This window comes from Columba livia, chromosome Z (genome assembly GCF_036013475.1).
Source record: "Columba livia isolate bColLiv1 breed racing homer chromosome Z, bColLiv1.pat.W.v2, whole genome shotgun sequence".
Classification (NCBI taxonomy): Eukaryota; Metazoa; Chordata; class Aves; order Columbiformes; family Columbidae; genus Columba; species Columba livia.
Window position 1 is genome coordinate 64,029,739 of NC_088642.1, and position 20,179 is coordinate 64,049,917.

Below are 20,179 nucleotides of genomic sequence, written 5' to 3' on the forward strand. Positions count from 1 at the left end.
CCCTCCTTGTTAGTGAGGAAGAGGTCCAGCAGTGCACCTCTCCTAGTCGGCTCATCCACCATTTGCATCAGGAAGTTATCATCAATGCACTGGAGGAACCTCCTGCGCTGCGGCTGGCTGGCTGAATGGTCCTTCCAGCAAACATCAGGGCAGTTAAAATCCCCCACCACAACCAGGGCCTGTAGCTGCGAGGCTGCTCTCGGCTGTCTGTGGAAGGCTTCATCAACTTCCTCACCCTGATCTGGTGGCCTGTAACAGACACCCGCAACAGTATCATCCCTGCCAACCTGCCCCTTAATTCTCACCCACAGACTCTCAACTCGCTCCTCATCCGTGCCTGGACAGTACTTAACACATTGTAGTTGCTTTCTCATGTACAGAGCAACTCCACCACCTCACATGGCTCGCCTGTTTTTCCTGAAAAGGACATAGACATCCATGACCACATTCCAGTCATGTGAGCTGTCCCACCATGTCTCCGCAATTGCCACCAGATGATAAACTCCTGACTGACCACAGGTTTCTAACTCCTCCTGCTTATTCCCCATGCTGCGTGCATTGGTGTACAAGCATTTCAGAGAACGAGCTGAGCACACTGAGTCCACCCTAGATGGATGGGAGGCCTGCCAGTCTCCCATCAACTCTAGAGCATTGCCCCACTGGTGCAAGCCCAGCTACAACCCCATCCCCCTTCGAGTCTAGTTTAAAGCTCTACAAATGAGCCCATTGCCACCGAGTGTTCTCCACTCTATGGCTTCAGATGAGGCTGGTGTTGAGTGTGGCACACTCAGCATGCATGCTCTGACTACGGTTTTTTATTGCACAAATGCATGACATGGAAAACAGACACCTCCTACTGCTAATGCATTTGAAGAACTGTTCTCTTTAAACAAATGACGAAATCTACAAAGGTATTCCTAGCTGTGATTACTACCTGAAAAGTGCTTCCCCATAGACTGGAATTGTATGCTTACACTTCTACAAAAACTGATTTTGCATTCATTAAGCATGGAACAGCTAAGCTAACCATAGGCTCTGATTTTTTCCAGAGGGTACTCTTCTACAAACTGCAAGTTCAGAGCCATAATGCTTAAATTTCTCTATGAAGGTGACCTACAGAATTTATTCAAAAATGAGTAAATGACAAGACAAAACTAAAATAAACAAACACAATCCACAGCCAAATTGAGTTAAGGTGCCAGCATCACTGATATCCTTGCCCTGTTTGGAATATATGAACTCCAAGTGCTGAGCTGATCAGATTACTATAGTTTAGACTTTAAAATGCAACATAACTCCCACCAAATGCCTGCATGAATGCAAAGGTAGTTCCTATGTTTGTGCTTCTACCATTCTTCAGTGTGTCTTACTCTCCTTCTATTTGATGTACTTTCTTTATTCAATACTCTGCAAGCACTCTGATCTAGCTACAAAGGTTCTATTCTGGACTACAGTTTGTCTAATAATTGAGAGTAAATTAGCATTTTAGAGACATCAACAAGTATACAGGAGCATCTCCATTATTTTGCCTTTCTGTGAGCAAAGTTATGTACTATCTTTGTTCTTGTTTCTATCTTCTTTGTAACTATAAACACCTTTCTTACCATCCAAGCCATGGTAATTAAGTTGACCTATTTGCTGGGAAGCGGCAGGTAAAATTCCATGCAACTACAGAAACACTTAACCATGCCACATTAAAAAATAACTTTGAACATTTACTTTTCTAAATGTTACTAAAACCAAGCTCTGCCAACATATAAAAAGATAATTTTGTCCCTGTTTTTAATGTTGGGTTTTAAAAAGAATCCTAGGAGCATATTATGTCTAGTTCTCACTGAATTTAATGACACAACTGATAACACAATGAGTTAATTACTATTCATGTCTGTATTTTGTACCATTTAAAGGTATTATTTGAGCCCCAGTGAGAAATTAAGACTAAAGTAGTTTATTTTATATTTGCTATCATCTACATTTCAAAAAACCCTTTATTCTCTCCTAGACCTTGATAGCTTTGTACAACTTCTCAGCCTAGATAGCTTGTATACAAGAGCTATATACCCAGGATGGCATGTTTAAACTTGAGATCAGGACTTTTTTATTGATACTGTTTCGATAAATCTCAGGTGAAGGTTCTTTAATGCACAACTAGAATATAGTCCCAAATTCAGTACTTGGGAGCACAAGCATAAAACGTGTTTTATTCCTCTGAAGTGAGAATCCATTCCAATGCATCACAATGAACATTGATTGCTACATGCTTTTAAAACCAGAACGTGCTTCATCATCCCTCATCCCCCATTATTCTGACCTTTGTTTTACTTAAGTACCAGATTAGTTTATGTGCAAACCTTAATAGTTCGGAAGCAAATAAACTGCACCACCAGTGCAAATATAAACATTCTTTCTTGAACTATGCAGTATAAGAATATACAGAAACAAAAGGACATTAACCATTAAGATTAGTAATAAAACAATTGCAAAGTCTAAGTTTGATTTGTTACAAGAAATTACTTCTTTTATACACTAGTTAGCAAGGTGTTTTAGAAACATAACAGGATCTGATTATTGCACATTATTCTGGCCATAAGGTGCTAAATACAGCTGCTACGCATGTATACTAGAACAGATATAAAACAGCCTTTAAGCAGCTTTCTTTTAACATGTATTTTCTTTTGATTTTTGTTTAAAAAAAATGGTGAGCTAGGACTTAAAACCATAATACAATGATCTTTCACCAAAAGACTAAACATGTGAATGATATGCATAGATGAGAAGGTTTTTTGTAATATTTTCTAAGTAGACAACTCTTAATCGAAGAGAAGCTTTGTCTTATAAGCAGGCTACATTATTATTCCTCACCTTAAAAAAATGCATCTATTATCAAAAGTACCAGAATGACCTTCTGTCATAAAATAACTAAGTAAGTTTTATCCTGCTTGCTTAAACTAAGCATTTAGCTTTGCTCCTGTATATAGTATCTACTATTATCAACGGAGGTTATAGCATCACAGATAAATGCTCAGCTTGGCTCAAAGTTTCAGCACATTATTCAAAATTCCCATGGGACACAAGCAAGTGAGGTGGAGATTATAAAGAGCAACAAGACTAAATCGAAGTTGTATTTAAGGCCCAGTACAGTATACAACAGTTAAAAATAAAAAGCCATAGACTTTTTGAACTCTTAGCCACAAATCACTTATCCTGACTTAGACATAATGTAGCAAATGATACGGTGTCAATGACGCATTGTGTTGGGGAGACATGCACTTCCTCTGCAGCATTTGGAAGACAAAGCATCTCTACAGTCTACTGAGACCTATCTTAACTGAAGGGCTACAAATCACTCTCACACATAAGTATTTCCACTGTTAATAATAAGTTAGGGAAAAAAAATCCAGAATAAAGCTAAGAACCGTGATCGATCAGGCCCTCTAAGATACAAGTTTGGAACAGCAGTATAAAAAATGAGACAAACTGTAAACAATGCTTACACTGGGGACCTCAGGGCATCAAAATGCTACAGAGAGTATTGCCAATTTGTGTTGATATACCTGCTCTCCACATGAGTGCAAAAAGGCTGATCCCAAAAGAGACTAAGTGTAACATACACAGGGCGTTAATATTGATTTTGGAAGGCTGAACTGAAGAAAACAAAGTTCTCTTTTATTCTCCCTGCAGTCAACATCGTTTCTGTTGAAAAAGTACACTGCCACATGACACTTGGACTAAACTTTCAAACAATCAGCTTCTAGGGAAACTCACTGTTTACTTCTTGTTAATTCTGATTTCTATCCCAAGTCACCTATAAAATACTATTTATTAATGTAAGATGCTTCCCACAGAAACAAGAAATCAGAGGCTACTTCATGCTCCATCCTGAGAATCTATAGTCTCATTTTTATTAATAAGTCTTCTGGAGAGTAGATTACTATTTGAAACATAAATTATAAAACTTTTATCTGCAATTGCTTTCACCACCTTTCACAAGAAAATGAGATGGTCCCATTTGATTGCTACAATCCAATGATCAGATTAAAACAAAACAATCCTAAACTGAAGATGTAAATACCCAAAGGGGTGTTAAAAGTATTGTCTGAAAATATAACATACAGAATTTTATCTTTGCTGCCTACAGCTTATAATCACATATGTATACATGAGCATGTAATTAGAGAAGTCAGTAGCATATGCTAATCTCTGTTGACAAAAAGACAAGTATCTTTGTACTTTAGCTACAGTCGATAGAATATATTTTAAAATAAGCATGCTGCAATTTATCAGTGATTCAGTGTCTCAGGTATCTAAGCTTCAAAACTACATGTGTATGGTTTTACAAAATAATTTAGTTATGCATTTGCAATAGGCACAAATCCAAAAAAGTGAAGACAACAGACTCTGGATTAGGCTTCCACTTTGAAAGACCCATTTTGTGTATTTAGCTAATATTTTTAAACATTTACTTCACCCTTAAGTATGCCACTCTACTACAGATGTATATGCAATTACACGACTCATTTATAAAATAAGTCATAGAAGAAAGCTGTACTCTCAGTCACCTCACAAAACTAACTATAGCATTTACATTATATTGACTGTTTAATTAGAAACGCTCAGTTACTCTTTTACTGAAAACACATTTTTCACCTATTTCTTTTGTTCTGTTTTTTCTTGGGTGGGAGTTAAGGGCATAGAATCACATACAGGAGCATAGTTACTATTAATTTACTGTGCAGAAGTAACTACACGGGCATTAATAAAATATGGAAATGGACAAGTTTTGCAATAATTACTGAAATAACGGTTATTTGGTCTATACTTAAATAAAAATCAAGTTTATTCTTATTTTTAAGAATAGACAGCTAGCAGAATTTGCATATATAATGAACTGGGAAACTCAATTTGATATTGCTGTTAATCAAATTGATATTGTTGCTAATGTGAAAACTATATGCACTTATAAATGTATCTCAATTTTACTACACATTTTTGGTAGAAAGTAGAAAGCTGTCATTAGAATGTGCACATTTTCTTATCTCCAAGTTTGAAAGCAGATTTGCTTTCTGATGCACAAGCAGCTTGCATTGTTATGAGTTATTCCTGTTATTAGGAAAACAATGATCCTTTCTCCAGATCCATGACAGGAAAGATGGGAAGCAACCAGTTTCAGTTGTGCCAAGAATTAATTGGGGTAGACATCAGGAAAAATTTCCCGGGCTTTTCTCACTGGGAAAGACATCTTGTGTAAGTTACAAAATCTCTCTCAGTGCAAGTTTTTTGTTGTTGCTTTTGTGTTTGTTGGGGTTTTTTGTTAATTTTTTTAAAACAGGCTAAACAAGTATCTGTCAGGAATGACATGAGACTGTTGATTCTGCTTTAGAGCAAGAGCACAGAACACAGGATCTTTTAATGTTCCTTGTAGCCCTGCTTCAGTATGACCAAAAAATATCCCCTGTAACCACTTACTTTCAGTGAAAAATATCTACAAAGAGATTATAGCAGTAGCTCTGCTTAATTTTATCTGACAGTGTAAAAATATTGCACTTCAGACAGGTTCACTTTGTTCCCAAAATGAAATTAAGTCAAAGGTGATAATTTTTTTCCACTGGAACAGAACTTTCAGAATATGATATGCCAAATGCAGGTAAAGATTATCTGCAGACAATGCGTTTTTGTTCCAGAAGCAGAAAGGTCTCAAGTATACTGCAGAAAATTAAACCTTCACAAAATGTAGAAATTATCATTAGTTCCACTGCATAACCAGCATCTGTTTTCATATAAAAAAATAAAGTGTTTGCATTAAACTTTATTGCACCATCATTTTTTTTTAAATATCCCCCATTCAAGTCAAATATTAAATTATTTTAATCAAACAAAATATAAGGTCTTCTTTAAAGTATCAAGTAGATATAGTATATGCGCTATACAGAAAAAAACAGTCTAAAGGAATGGCATACATCAAATCAGAGATGACAGAAAACAACAATTAAGTTTTTTCTTTTCCATGATTAAAAAAAGATTGCAAAAAGATTGTGTTGGCTATTGTACGCATGAAAAGCATCCCTCTTCATTCAAGGTGTTGAAGCAGGCGACACCTTCAAGCTGTCAAGTGCTGCATGAATCCTGAAGTGCAACCTGGACTCCATAGAGTATTCTTTGTAGTTTTTTCTGCAAACAACAAAGTTATTTTAAGAAAAACATTCTTGGCCATGATTGTTTCTATTTCATACAGGCACTGAAGTACCAAAGTTAACAGACTTCATTTCTTCAACAGGAAACAGATGAGTTATGAGACATTTTAAAGCTACATGCACAAACTGAGCAGATACTTATACCAGTACTAACTATTAAATGTCCAAATAAACTGAACCCATGTCTGAGCATCTCTTTCACTTATTTTCATCCTTTCGAGAGCCTTCTCAATTATATGCTGTGAAAAGACAAGCTAGAAGACTACAAAATAGAAAAAGAAAGGTTCTTAGCTGAAAGTCTATGTTTAGCTTCAAGACACAACTCAAGCATTATGTAGTCAAATAAAAAAGGGGACTGGGGGGGGGGGTGTCAAAAATTGCATCTACAGATCAATCTACAGATGCTGCTCTACAGTAAACCTAGCTCTCTATAGCTCTTTTGTCACAGGATGTGAAAGGAAAAAATGAAGGTGGTCAGAAGTGTACTGGCTTTTAACCTACTCCCATTGACACCTTTGCTGCAGCAGATATAAGTCCCCCCACTGCTCTTTGGGACAGTTGGTGCTATAGATCCCTATCCTGGACTCTCCAGCTCCATCCCACACACGCAGTGGGACCTCAGCATCTCTGAAGTGTAAATGAAATTGAGACATTTTCCCTTCATGCTTTGTCTTGTTTGATATTATCTACTCCACTGTGTCTGAAGAACAGTTTCCTGAAACTGTAAAATTCAACTATACTGGACAAATTTTCGAAGTCAAGAACACAGATTTATCATTACTTGTATTTTGCAAACAGGCAGCAAAAAACCCCACATGCCTTCGTTGCTAAAGCTATTCATTTATACTTAATCTACAGGCTGATACAAATAAAGAAAAAAAAAAAAACACTCACTTTGCAATTTCTATGTATCTTATTGCTTTTTCTCTCTCATCCTGTTGTTTGTACAGAAGACCCAACTCATAGAGGGTGAACGGCACCAAATAACTATCATATTTGATTTGCTTCTCACTAGAAAAACAGAAAATACAGAAGTGGTAAATTACAACCTTTCCTCAACTTTTAAATGCAATCACTGCCTGTAAAAGCACATGGCCAGAGAAAACGCTCTGGAACCATTTTTTACTGGTTAACTCTGTTCATAATAATTATACCTGTAAAGAGCGGAGATAAAATACTGCCAACACAACTTTCTTGCAGCAAAAATTGATTCTTTCACACTTCCTATTTGTATCATGGTATGTCACCCAAGCTACCATGGACACAATTCCAAGACTGGGATCCTATTGCGTGACTTACAGTTCAAAAATACCCAGCCATCCAAAAAGATGACTCAAGATAAAAACAACGTTCAGTAGGTTAGGCAGTGTAATACAAACACTTCTTTCCCACACATAGAACTGAGATCCCCTTATGATGATTAAGGGAGTGGAGCACCTCCCTTACGAAGAAAGGCTGAGGGAGATGGGTCTCTTTAGTTTGGAGAAGAGGAGACTGAGGGGTGACCTTATTCATGTTTATAAATATATAAAGGGTGAGTGCCATGAGGATGGAGCCAGGCTCTTCTCGGTGGCAAACAATGATAGGACAAGGGGTAATGGGATCAAGCTGGAACACAAGAGGTTTCACTTAAATTTGAGAAAAAACTTCTTCGCAGTGAGGGTGACAGAGCACTGGAACAGGCTGCCCAGGGGGGTTGTGGAGTCTCCTTCTCTGGAGACATTCAAAACCCGCCTGGACATGTTCCTGTTCAACCTCACCTGGGTGTTCCTGCTCCAGCAGGGGGATTGGACTAGATGATCTTTTGAGGTCCCTTCCAATCCCAAACATACTGTGATACTGTGATCCTAGCTTACCTGTACAAATCAGCAGAGAAGTAAGAAAACATTTTCCTCAATACAAGAAATTCTCAGAATCATTGTGGCTAGAAAGCACCTCTGTAGATCATCTCATCTGATATTCTGATCAAAACAAGGTCAATAGCAGCAACCTGTCCAGGACTCTGTTCACCTATACTTCAAATATCTCCAAGGATGAAGACTCCACAGTCTCTCTGGCAACCTGCCCCAGTGTTTGACCAACTTGTCAATTAAAAATAATAATTAAAAAAAAAAATTAAAAATCTCACTCTTCTGTTTAAACAATATTTTCTGTATTTCAGTTTGGGCACATTACATCTTGTTCTGGCACTGGGCATCATTGAAAGGACGTTTTGGGGTTTTTTTTGCAAAAACACACTCCATTCAGGTAACCCTTTCAAGTCTTCTCCAGGCTGAATGCTTTGAGCTCTCTCAGCTTCTTCTTACGTGACAGATGCTTCAAGCCTTTAACCATCTTTATGGCCCTTTGCTAGACTGGTTCCAGTATGTCCATGTCTCACTTCTATCAGTGAGTCCAGGACTACACACACTACTTCAGATGTGGCTTCAGCAGTGCTGAAAGGGCAGGAAGGATCACCACCCTTGACTTGCTGATGACACTCATTCTTATACAACTCAACACTGTTTGCCACCTTTGTTGCACAGGCACATTGCTGGCTCATGGTCAACTTGGGGTTGACCGTGATGCTCAGGATCTGCAGGGCATTTTCTGACAAGTTGCCCTCCAGCCAGTCAGCCCCTAGCAGCCTGTGCTGGTGCCTGAGGTTATTTCTCCCCAGGGGTAGGGACTGACACCTCGCCCTGTTGAACTTCATGTGATGCTGCCAGCCCATTTCTCCAGCTTGTCCAGGTCACTATGAATGACAGAAATTTCACCCAAAGCTACAAAATATAAAGGTGAAAAGCCTAGTTATGTTATTTTTACCTTTGAACTACTTTACTGAAACACAGTTCAGCTTGCAGGAGTCTTCCCAAATGTTTCAGGCAGAGGCCCTTCAGTAACTGCAACATGCACACATCATCCATGTAGTATTCGTTGTGATCTAAAAGTGAGATCATCCAAAAATTTGAAGATATCATGAAAAGCAAAATTAGATCTTTGGTAGGGAATACATACTCAGACTCTGGACATTGCTTCTCAGATTTTATCTCTCAAAACATACATAGCCTTCAGGCACCATTTTAAATACTGCCTACTAAAGAAGATGCATGCATAACATCTATCTCTTTCTCTTTAAGGATACAGGCTAAGAAGAAATAAGAACAAAATGAAACATCCAGATATTCTGCAGTCTTCTGTATCTGAAGTCAGTACAACACAGGTATAAACTGGAATGAGTTAAAGATTTCTGTGCTTGTAACATCTATAACAGGAAGCAAAACCTCCAGTGAGGCTGAAACCTCCTTTGCACTGCACTAACTGAACAGCTTCCCATGTTCCGCAGCACTGGCAGTAACATGAAAAGTAGCGCCAGTAATGTGAAAAGCACAAGAACAAACGAGGACTCTGTCCTGCAGAACTTTTAGGCAGCATTATTTGGCAGTACACATTCAAGAAACCATGTTTATTAGTACTCCCATCATCTCTAACAATCAAGAATCTTCACTAGCAGTGCAGAATGTTTGGAAAATTCAAAGAAGTTTTATGTTCAACAGGACTAAAAATATCAGATTCAAGAGCTTTTCTGGAGTGATTCTGAACTACAATCTTTGCGAGTGCAATCCTCTATCGTTGCCTTGGTTTACAGCATTTGTCGGGTGCAGAGAAGGAAAAGAAGGAAAGAAAACACATATGGATAGACAGATGGCAGCACATACATTAACAGTTCAGGAAGCAAAACACCCTCCCTTCAGATCATGTTGTTTACAACTAATTACCAGCTCTCTAAGGTCATGTTAATTTTTTTCTTGATAGTCTGCCAAAAAAAATCCTACGTAAACAGTTCTGAAACATGCAAGACTAAAGCATTTTAGGATTCAGTGAAGTGCTTTGCCATTGCATTCAGGCTTATTTCTGTCTGGTTTTAAACCCAGAAAGTCTCAATAGACAATAACTGACAGACTGTGCTTTTAGTGACAGGTAGGAGTGCAGTGGGTGAGTATTTTCCATTGCCTCCAGCCTGTTTTGCTAGGCTAAGATACTGGATTCCTTTGACTGGAGGCAAGCATTGATGTCAGTAAAAGCTTGCTAGTCTTTAACAACTTCACCTAGTATGTCTCTGGCATTTCTAACAGGAAAGAAAGCTCTTATGCCAAAATACTGACAGTAAATGACAGTAAATGCATAGGCCAATTTAATACAGACAACCTTGCAATAAATGTGGAAGAACCACCTTCCTGCAGGCCTCTATACCAGAGGAAATATCATTATCAGGACTACAAAAAACACAACATAACCACAGAATTTAGTTTTTCTAGAAGTTACAAATTCCCTTTTTGTATCTTGGAGATCACCCAACTGTGGAAAAATAAGATTTCCAGAAATCCTTAGGAAAAAAAATCATTTTAATGTCTTTCATCTGCTCCTTCTACCATCTCTATTTCCAGCTCTATGCAATGTAAAACCACTTTCAACCCTTGACAGATTTCTTACTGTGCCTGCTCACTTGAAGCAAATGGAACATAAGCAGTTCCCTCTATCTAGTCTCAATCCCTACATGACCTTCACGTATAATTAACACACTTTTTTACAGTACCTTAGCAGCCCTTTAAAACTATCTGGTACTGACAGCTGTCTCTTAATACTGTATCCTTGCCACAGCCTGCTAATAGCTTTAATCACTTTCTTTGGGTCTCAATTCAGCTGCAATTCTGGTAATCAGAGTCTTTATCTTGTGTAAGTCTGCGTCTTTAAAAGTAAATCAGGCTCACAGATGCAAAGTCCAGAACAAAACTACATTTGACTTCAGATATTACTAAAAAAAAGATACAGAAAGCAAACATGCTTCAAAGTTATGTGCTATTTGTAAACTGCATATTCCCATGAGAAAAACATACTTGATTTATTTCTGTTCCTTTTATTTTGATACCTTGCGCATCTCTGCTTAGGAATCTGACAGGAAATTTACTTCACTGTTACAAGTGATTAGCACTTAGAGCACAAACCCCTGCATGATACAGTACGGGATTCCCAACAGCTTCTGCTAGAGTCCGCTGCGCAGAACTCATGGCAACATTATTTTATTTGCAGATGTCTTGCATAGTGCTACATTTTGGTTTTAATACGACAACAAAAAACAGAAGAGCACTTGAGTGTTAAGAGGCACACTACTGATTCTGCAGAAATCTGAAGAATAGTATAAAAAAGATTAAGGTGCCCAATTCACTCTTGGCCTTGCAAGTTACTCTCGTAACTAGCTTATTAAACCATCCAGATTTTACTGTTATGCATTTGTTGTATGTCATTGTATAACTTCTGACGCATTACATCAGTTTATATGTAAATAATAACTAGAAGTACTTTTATATTTCATAATTCACGTTTAAATAAAATGTCAAAACTAACTTTTGCTAAATTTTTTATAAATGTGGTTAAAATCTGGGTTCAATATTAATTACTTTTAGTGAATTACCATTTTAAAAGTTTCATGTGCAAAAATACGTATACATTCTAGAAGAACTCAAACGAGATGTCTACTGAGAAGTTCCTGTGACAGATGACAGCAGACACCAGATGAAACATGATAAAGCCACGTACTTCTGCAGTAAACCTCTTGTAATAATGGAACTTACATTCCTTTGGGAATAAGTTACAGACTGATTCTCTAAACGTTACCCTGAGCATCTATGCTTCCAAGACATCAAGAACTAAATTAATAATCAAAGTTTATTTGTTAAAAATATGTGGGTTTTTTTACAACAAGCAAACCTGTTTTATTTTGCCAGAAAGTAGATGAACAGACTCATGCATAGCACCTCATTAATTCCTTTATATCTAGTTATATTCTGCTCAATACGTGTCCTCTGTAGTACAGATAAAGTGTGGCGCAAATTGGTTTAGAAAAAGTATTTTTCAGACATTTAAGAAATTAGCAGATTATGCTCCTGGAACACTCTCAGAGACTGGAATGTCTTAGTAAGATTCAGTTAAATTCTGTACCTAATAATCTCACATCCTTGAATTTTCTGTATTCTTGTGCAGCACCAATCAAGCTGGATCAAGGACATACTGAAGAACCACTACTAACTTCCAGGTGGCTCCAGAATTTCCATACTCAGGTTTAATAGCATATTGCCAGAGTCAACACTTATCTCACAGAACATGAGTAGACAAACATCAGCTTTTCTTACCAACTTAACTGATCACTTACCAGTTTCATTTTGTAGAGCAGCTTCTTCTTTTTCAATTGTTATCAGTAAGTTTTCAGTGAGGTCTGCTCTTTTGCCCACAATTGCAAAGCCATTCCAGACATACATCATTTCCTGACAAAAAAAAATAAACAAGACAAACTCATGGAATTGCATAAATGTTTAACTAAAGAGTATCCCTTGGAAGGCTGTTGTGCAACATTTTGAGTACATAAAAATACTGCCCACAAAAACTTGTTTTAAACAATATGAAAGGTTTCAAAGCCAAACATTCACTGTTGAGAAGCCCATGAGCAGAAGTATCTGCACAACTACAACAAACCACCCACAATGAACATCAGACATCAGTCAGTCACATGCAAGTTTACAAGGACAGCCATGTTTACCTTAACAATCATTTAAAGTTGCATAAGAGTATCATTATATTATAATATCAGTATCAGAGTATGCAAAGGGGAGGTAAAATTACATTGAACGTGTGTGGACAAAGTTAACTGTGTTTCTAAGTTTTGAATGTTCAGACACCTTTTTAATGGATCCTACCATGTATTTTTATAGATCTTTAAATATGAAACTAAATAGATATTTATCACATGATAGTTTACCATCACCCACATAACACATCAGCAAAACTGGGTGTTTTATGTCCAGCTTGTGGCCTCTGCATATGAACTAAAGAAGCAACTGAAAGTAGTTACTCTTTACAGGCTTACAGATAAGTTTCCGTGTGTATTTGTGGGTGTTGCATGTATATACAGTATACATATATATGTGCACCCAAACACACATTTGTACACCTGTTTATATATAGATGCTATAATCTATAGGTTGTTACCTTCCCTATGGAGCAACAGTGGAAGCAGACAAAACATTCTGGATAAACATGTTGTTCCAGTACACACATCCAACACACACTTCCAATACAATTCCTAAAAAATCTTATTTAAAAAAAAAAATCAAGGCAAATCCTGGCACAAAGTTTCCCATATGTTTCAGAATAACAGTAAGCAATACACTTGTTTCAATGCATTAAAGGTTACCACATTGTAACACATAAAGAGAAAGAGAAAACACAGAGTTAATGCTAACCAACACAAAACTTTGCTGAGGTCTTCACTCAGTCATCACAAACACAAGAGTATCATTTGTTCTACTGTATCTGAACTGTAATTACACCTCTGAGGTATGAAGCCTGATGTCATTCTGAAGCTGACACAATACATTGCTGAAACATTCCTGCTTATATTTGTGCTGTAACTATGTGAGTTTCCATAGGGGGGAAATAATGGTTTTATCAAAGTCTGAAGTAGTGTTACCGACACTATCGACTACATTATGCTAGATTTGTTTCAATTCTGTAGTCCCGTCTAATTTACATTTACTGCAGTAACACCACACGCTATGTTCATTTTTGCTTAACCCATGATGGAAAAATTCTTAATATATACTGGATTTGACAGAAAGACCAAAGCTATACACTCACGATTGAATAGCACTGTGCTGTACAAGCCCAGGACAACTTTGTTACTTACATCTTTATACATAATTGAGTAGACAATGAATTTCAAACCTAAGAGATTAATTTTCATTGGACTCCTCTTTTTAGATATCAATGAGCTTTAACATAAGAATTTTCTTCTCAAATTACATTTTTCGTCTTCAGTTGTTGCTAAATTATGCATGTACAAAAATTTTAGCATACATATATGCCAAGTATCATTGCTGTGAACAGACACAAGCAGACGGTGCACTACTAATGCCTTCAGAAGTTAAAAGCATGTGAAATTAGAATAGCATTAGTAAAGTATCATTAACTTCTGCATATTTTAGTTAGACTCAATGTAAGGAAGTAAAACCCACCACTCTTCATTTTCACCAGAAGAACATAAAGTGCTGTAGTACTCCTTAATTTCCTAATGAGTGCGGAGGACAAGGACTGAAATCCTGCCAAACTAAAGAAAATGAACACATATACTAGAAACCTATGTAGGTTTTCTAGCTGAAAGGTGAGTTCAGCCTCATGTGGCAACAGCAATCATTATCTCTATATGTGAACTTCCATGCAAAAAATCTGGCTCTGGTTTTGGCCTGCTAGTGGTTGGTAGCATGATCCAGCCCCTAGTACATTTAACAAAAATCCTATTGCATGAATGCAATAATTCTTAAAAAAAAAAAAAATGCAGCCACATACTACCTGATAATATTCTTTCCCTGGATAATGTATTATACTTATCTCTTTTGTATTTGAAAAGAAAATAAAGAAAACAAGCATCAATACCAAGGCAGGTAATATCAGCTTCACTGGTGGAGAACTTCCATAGCGTCGAGCTTTCCTTACTGCAAATTTCTCAGTTGGGATAGATTTTCCTGCAATTCTCTGTTTTAGACCATCCACTTGTCTAGAAGGAGGGAAAATGGAAAACAGAAGTTGCTTTATGTAATTGCTAATTCCTCTTAATTCATTTAGTAGGATTCACTGTTCTCTTCTGACGTATAACATCTTAAATAATTTCACACCACTTAGACTGCAGCTGCAAGACGTATGTTTGCTGACAAAAGCAGTGTTTTAAATATTATGATGCTAAAAGCAAAGAGGAAAATTGAACAGTTGATGCTTCTGTGTAGGAAGTAAGTTACATAAAAAAAAAGACACTCGAGTCAAAAACTTTTATAGGGTGGAAAAAGGACGGCACACCTATTTGCTTTATAAATGTTTACCTGAATAAAGATACGATGTCCTCATCAGTTCTTTTCAAATCATCCTCTGAAAGCATACATAGAATTGCTGCCTTCTGGAATACGTATATTGCCTGTTTCAAAAAGAAACAGAAACATATTACCACATATAATTTGCTGGATTCAGTCAATACACTAAGGACTCAAATCTCTCACCCCACTTGCTGCAGAGAAATGTTTCTAGTAATTCTCAGGCAGGTGGAACTATAGAAGTTTAGCATTTTCTTTGTCACGTATTTACGCTATTTTATTTATTTATTTTAATCATGTTATTACTAATTTTCTAAATAAGTTATTCAGAATGCTAAAGGTGTCTCCTGCAGAGAACAGTACCATTTATCATGCAAACCACTGATAAAGAGAAGTTAAATGACAAAGCTATTTTAAAGTCCATTAATGTTATTATATGATCTGTTACACGAAGAGACACACCTGAAAAAAACAGAATATCCAAGTACTGATTCAAGGGGAGTTCAATAACTGTACTTTGCAGAGAAAAAAAAAGTCCATAACTCTATTCAAGACATTTGCACTTCATGTTGAATATACTATTCTTGTCCTTTTTTGTCAAGAATTGGATGTATCCCTTTTTCCATTAAGCATAATAAAAGAGTAACTAAAAAGAAACCACCAAAAACTATGTATCAAAAATTATTTGCACATTGTGCTTATTTCATAGTTTGAGAAACATTTCTACAAGGAAAAGGTAGATACCCCAACTTTTCTCATGAGACCCTGTCGCCAGCAGCCTTCTCATTTCATGTCACAAACCATCTGCTGACTAGGTGTGTTCTCATCTGTTTATGATTAACTGACAAACACGGTTTCTTCAGCCAGGTTTTATTAGTAAGTGTTAGAATGTGACTTGAGATTCATGTCAACAGTCTTCCTCTTCTTTCACACAACTCTGGGAAGTACCTCTGATTTTAGAGAGGCTGAAGCACTGGTACATATCACTCTGGTGCTTCAGAATGTGAAGTAAAAATTCCTTCTTATCCAAGCAGTTACACTATCATTTTGGTGGCATTGTGCCTTTCCTTATGAGTTTCAGAAGAAAGCAAAAATTGCACTTATTATGCAAACTGAAATGCAAACTTAACTGCAGAGAGGCTACTGGTATATCATAAGAACGTCCACCTGCCCATTTACCTTAGACCACCTGCTCTCTTTGCTGAGCAGGTCTGCATACCGATATGCCTGAAGCCAGTTCTGCTGGAAAGTGTAGCACCACATCAGCTCCCAGTAACAGAGATGATGAATCTGCTTCCACTCTTGCTGGGCTGCTATGCATTCTTGGAACTTCAACTGGGCCTATGATGTATTTAAGTAAGAATGATGAAAATTGGCTCAATTCCAGCTCCACGTTAGAGCCACGTGTGATTACAGAACAAATTCTTCCCTAGCACCTAAGTAGAGAACATCTGACTATTAAAATGAGACAAACTTCCCCTTCAGCCTCATAGAAAGAGAGATGAAATCAACATTGACACAGAACTTTAACAGGGATAAGAGCTTAATTGTTGGTTCAGCTACAGTAAGTTACTTAGATGAATTAGCTATTTCTTCCCAAAGTGGAACTCTGAACAAATAAAAACCTTCAAAAGAAAAAAACTGATTTACCTTTTCAAAATTTCCTTTCAGTATATCTATTCTGGCAGCATAAAATAGAATAATTGAACCCTTGAAAGGAGATGAGAAAAACAACCAGTTACTATTTCAAGCTTGAGGAAGCACACTGCTGTTATAAAATTTCCTGAGAATACATACATTTGGAAATTTCTGGAGGTAGGGTTCAAGAAGACTCTCTGCTTCCTGAAGGTTGGTTTCCCCCGTACCTAGAAAATATAACAAACCAACCTCAATGTACTTTAAAAACCGAGTTTCATAGATAAGGATTTCAACGTTAAGAGATTAACGGATGACTGCTTTTATGCAAAAGCAGAATTATTTCATCATACTGTGTGTCTATAAAAATAAATTCTCGTCCTGAAAGTACTAAGTGCTTTTAAGACAGTAAATGTCTGGAAGTAGAAATGGAATAGAATATATGAATATTCTTTAAACTGCTCCGTTATACATCCTGTATATTCTTAAATCCCTTTAATTATATTTTTATAATCCCTTTAATTGCTTTAACAAGTTAGGAAAACAATAGTCAGCTGCCTCCTTTCCTAATTTTTAGCTCAATAATGAAGTACAGGTGATACTGAAAGAAATGAAGTTCTCCTTAATTTCCTGATGAGCCTGAGGGACAAGGACTGAAATACTTCCAAACTAAAGAACATGAAAACATATGTCACAGGTGCATACAGAATTAATGGTGACTTTCAGTCCCATGTGGCAAAAGCAATTATTTCTTTACATGTTTGAACTTCCAAGTCAATTGTTTGGGAGTACAGACTCCTTTCTGGAGATAGTTTTCACAACATCTGATGCTAATTTATGGATAATGACTCATTTGACCTTAAAAGTGTTTTGTGATATTTTGCTGTTGCATGTTAAGACAGCCCTGCAAATGGAACAATGTTTTGGTATAATGATATCTACCCTCACAGTTTCTGCAGACATAGCTTTGTCAGAGATACTAGTTTCAGATCAAATTAAGTGTACAGCAATCTCCTGCTACAAAGATAATTTGCCAGAGTTTGAAAATTCAGTTCAAAAAAATCACAATATCTATCATAATGTGTAGCATGACTGAACAGCTACACAGTGGGTCTCACCAAGGATTAAGGAGACGTAAGTATGATAAACCAACAGGGTGAAAGTACACAGAATGGCCCTCAAACTGCTGCCAGATGCGCCTTCCCGTAGTTGACAGAGGCCCAACTCCTAAGAAACATCACAAACACATGCAGAATTAACTCTCAGTATACAGAGTTACTTTTAAATAGTTTTTGGCTCCCCCAAATCCAGTTTTTCATTCAGATATAAATATTTCATAATTCAGCACTTTGTCATCTCTGATCCAGCACAACCTTCTACCAAAACAGTTCTGCCACAGCTGATAGCACTCAGCAAGAAGATTATGCTAAAGCCAAATAAAATTATCCATGCATTTCAGCGCTCTGGTGAAATGGGAACACCACACAGATCATGCAGACACACAGGTCTACATCCCTTCCCCACTATTTTCTGTCTATGAGCCTTTCAGAATAGTGTGATTAAATCTACGTTCAGTGAGAACCTCTCTGAACTGTTCCAGTGCTACCTGTCAGCAAGTCTTCCTTCACAGAAATACTTGGTTATCCTCAATTGTCTTCATTTAAGTCAGACACTGTTTTGAGGTTCTGTTCAAAATATTAGCTCTGCTGACACACCAACTTCTAGACACCATTTCCAGAAGCCACAATAGAATTTGTGTGTGTGGAAAAAAAGCAATCTAAATTCACCAAAGCTTATTCAGCTTGTTAACACATGAAACTTCTTCCAATCCATTCCAGCTTATGCCCATTACACGACAGCTTGACTACTTGGAGGACTGTTGAGATGAGCTCAGAAATTCCCTGTGCAAGAGCAGTGGCTCTTCAAGAACATACCGCATTTTAACAGTTTTGCCTCAAAACAAATAAGAGGAGTTTTATTGCATAGTAACTTGGTGAGTTATAGGAGAATTGAAGCACCATAGAAAAAATCTGGTGACACTCCAAAATTGTTTGCTCTTTTACTTTCAGCTTTCATGGCTTTTTCAGTCAGGGTAAAAATGTGTATCACAGAAGAGCTTCAGCATGAACCAGGTCTTTCACAGAAAGCAACAGAATAAACAGGTGTCTGCTGAAGTCTAATTTTACATAAGTAGAACCATATTTGTGGCCAAACTAACAGCAATAAGACCATATGGTGAGTCTTTGTCTTATTAATAACTTGAGGTTTAGTTATGTATAATTCTGTGGGTTGCTTTGGTTTTGTTTAGTTTTTGATTTTTTTTCTTATGGCTGCCAAAAAGAGTTTTAAAAGGCTGTAAAATACTAACAAAACAAGCAAGGTTTACAAAAACAAGGCTATGGTTACAAATAACTTTCCTTATCCATGAGAAAAGAGGCGCTGAGATTCCACAGTGACACATGATATTCAGAAATTCCTTTTCCCAAAGAAATGGACTGGGATTGTTGGTGACACAACATAGAACTGTGACTCTACCTTCAGTTACTGGTAAGAGGAACACTAATTTCTGACTACATAGGCTAGAAAAGTAAGCTGATATCCTCTCCTTAAGCATCAGCAAAAGGAAAGGAAAACCTTCTCTGAAGGAGACTGGTCATTTCCCATGGTAGTTCAAGATCAGGATATCACCATATGCCCTTTTACACCTGCATCATCTAGTCCATTTATCTTCTTCTTAACAACACCAAAATACTTATAAGCAATGTAGACCATTATACATTTACTGTGAAAGATATGATTTTAAATCCATACAGTCTTTATCTCAAAAAAAGACTAATTTGATAAAACAAATATCAGATCCAATACCCTATTGCCAGAAAATCCAATAAATTCTAAAAGTCGGATGATCCTTCCTGGTAAAAGTGACAGCATCTGAAACACATTTCAAACAAAAATAAGATAATTAAAAATTTATCCACATTAAAAAAAAATAACACCACTATAAACTTGAGCCAAAAGTGCCAGCTTCTATGTCAAACGCCATTACACATTAGCGAAAAAGTAAAACACAAAAGAACTCGAAAACAGACATGCATAATCAACAATATATAATCAGTCTGCAGCTTCAGGAAAACTCAGACTTTTATGATCATCGAGCACAGAAACATTAAGATAGGGTCCAACTGTGCTGCTTCAGATAATGACAGATTTTTCTGTCTTCAGCTGATCAGAATTGTTTTGAAATTGTGGGTCATCTGGAATGAAAGTATTATGTATTTTGGTAGTAGTTGTAATGTAAAATTGTCGTCTTCCTTTACTGCCAATCAAATCACACAATGGTATCACAAAAGTTCTACTTGTTCCTACAGTGGGAACAGTGAATTAGCAAACCAGCATGCATACTTGCTTTAATAAATACTAGATACTGTTATTATCCTTCAGCCCTCTACTATATGCACT

At 36.9% G+C, this 20,179-nt stretch overlaps 1 protein-coding gene across 5 annotated transcripts in view; it reads right to left on the reverse strand.

Annotated features, from left to right (window-relative positions):
- Positions 1 to 3,866: 3,866 nt before the first annotated feature.
- The window catches only part of TTC39B (tetratricopeptide repeat domain 39B), a 79,024-nt gene continuing 62,711 nt past the window's right edge, over positions 3,867 to 20,179 (reverse strand). For all 5 annotated transcript variants that reach the window (XM_065046147.1, XM_065046148.1, XM_065046150.1 and 2 more), the window contains 11 exons: positions 19,586 to 19,651; positions 17,839 to 17,947; positions 16,883 to 16,950; positions 16,736 to 16,795; positions 16,265 to 16,426; positions 15,098 to 15,189; positions 14,658 to 14,778; positions 12,382 to 12,493; positions 8,997 to 9,114; positions 7,086 to 7,202; positions 3,867 to 6,168 (listed from right to left, as the gene is read on the reverse strand). In XM_065046147.1, coding sequence (XP_064902219.1) covers positions 6,072 to 6,168; positions 7,086 to 7,202; positions 8,997 to 9,114; positions 12,382 to 12,493; positions 14,658 to 14,778; positions 15,098 to 15,189; positions 16,265 to 16,426; positions 16,736 to 16,795; positions 16,883 to 16,950; positions 17,839 to 17,947; positions 19,586 to 19,651 — 1,122 coding nt within the window. In that variant the 3' untranslated portion in view covers positions 3,867 to 6,071. The remainder of the gene's footprint in view (positions 6,169 to 7,085; positions 7,203 to 8,996; positions 9,115 to 12,381; positions 12,494 to 14,657; positions 14,779 to 15,097; positions 15,190 to 16,264; positions 16,427 to 16,735; positions 16,796 to 16,882; positions 16,951 to 17,838; positions 17,948 to 19,585; positions 19,652 to 20,179) is intronic.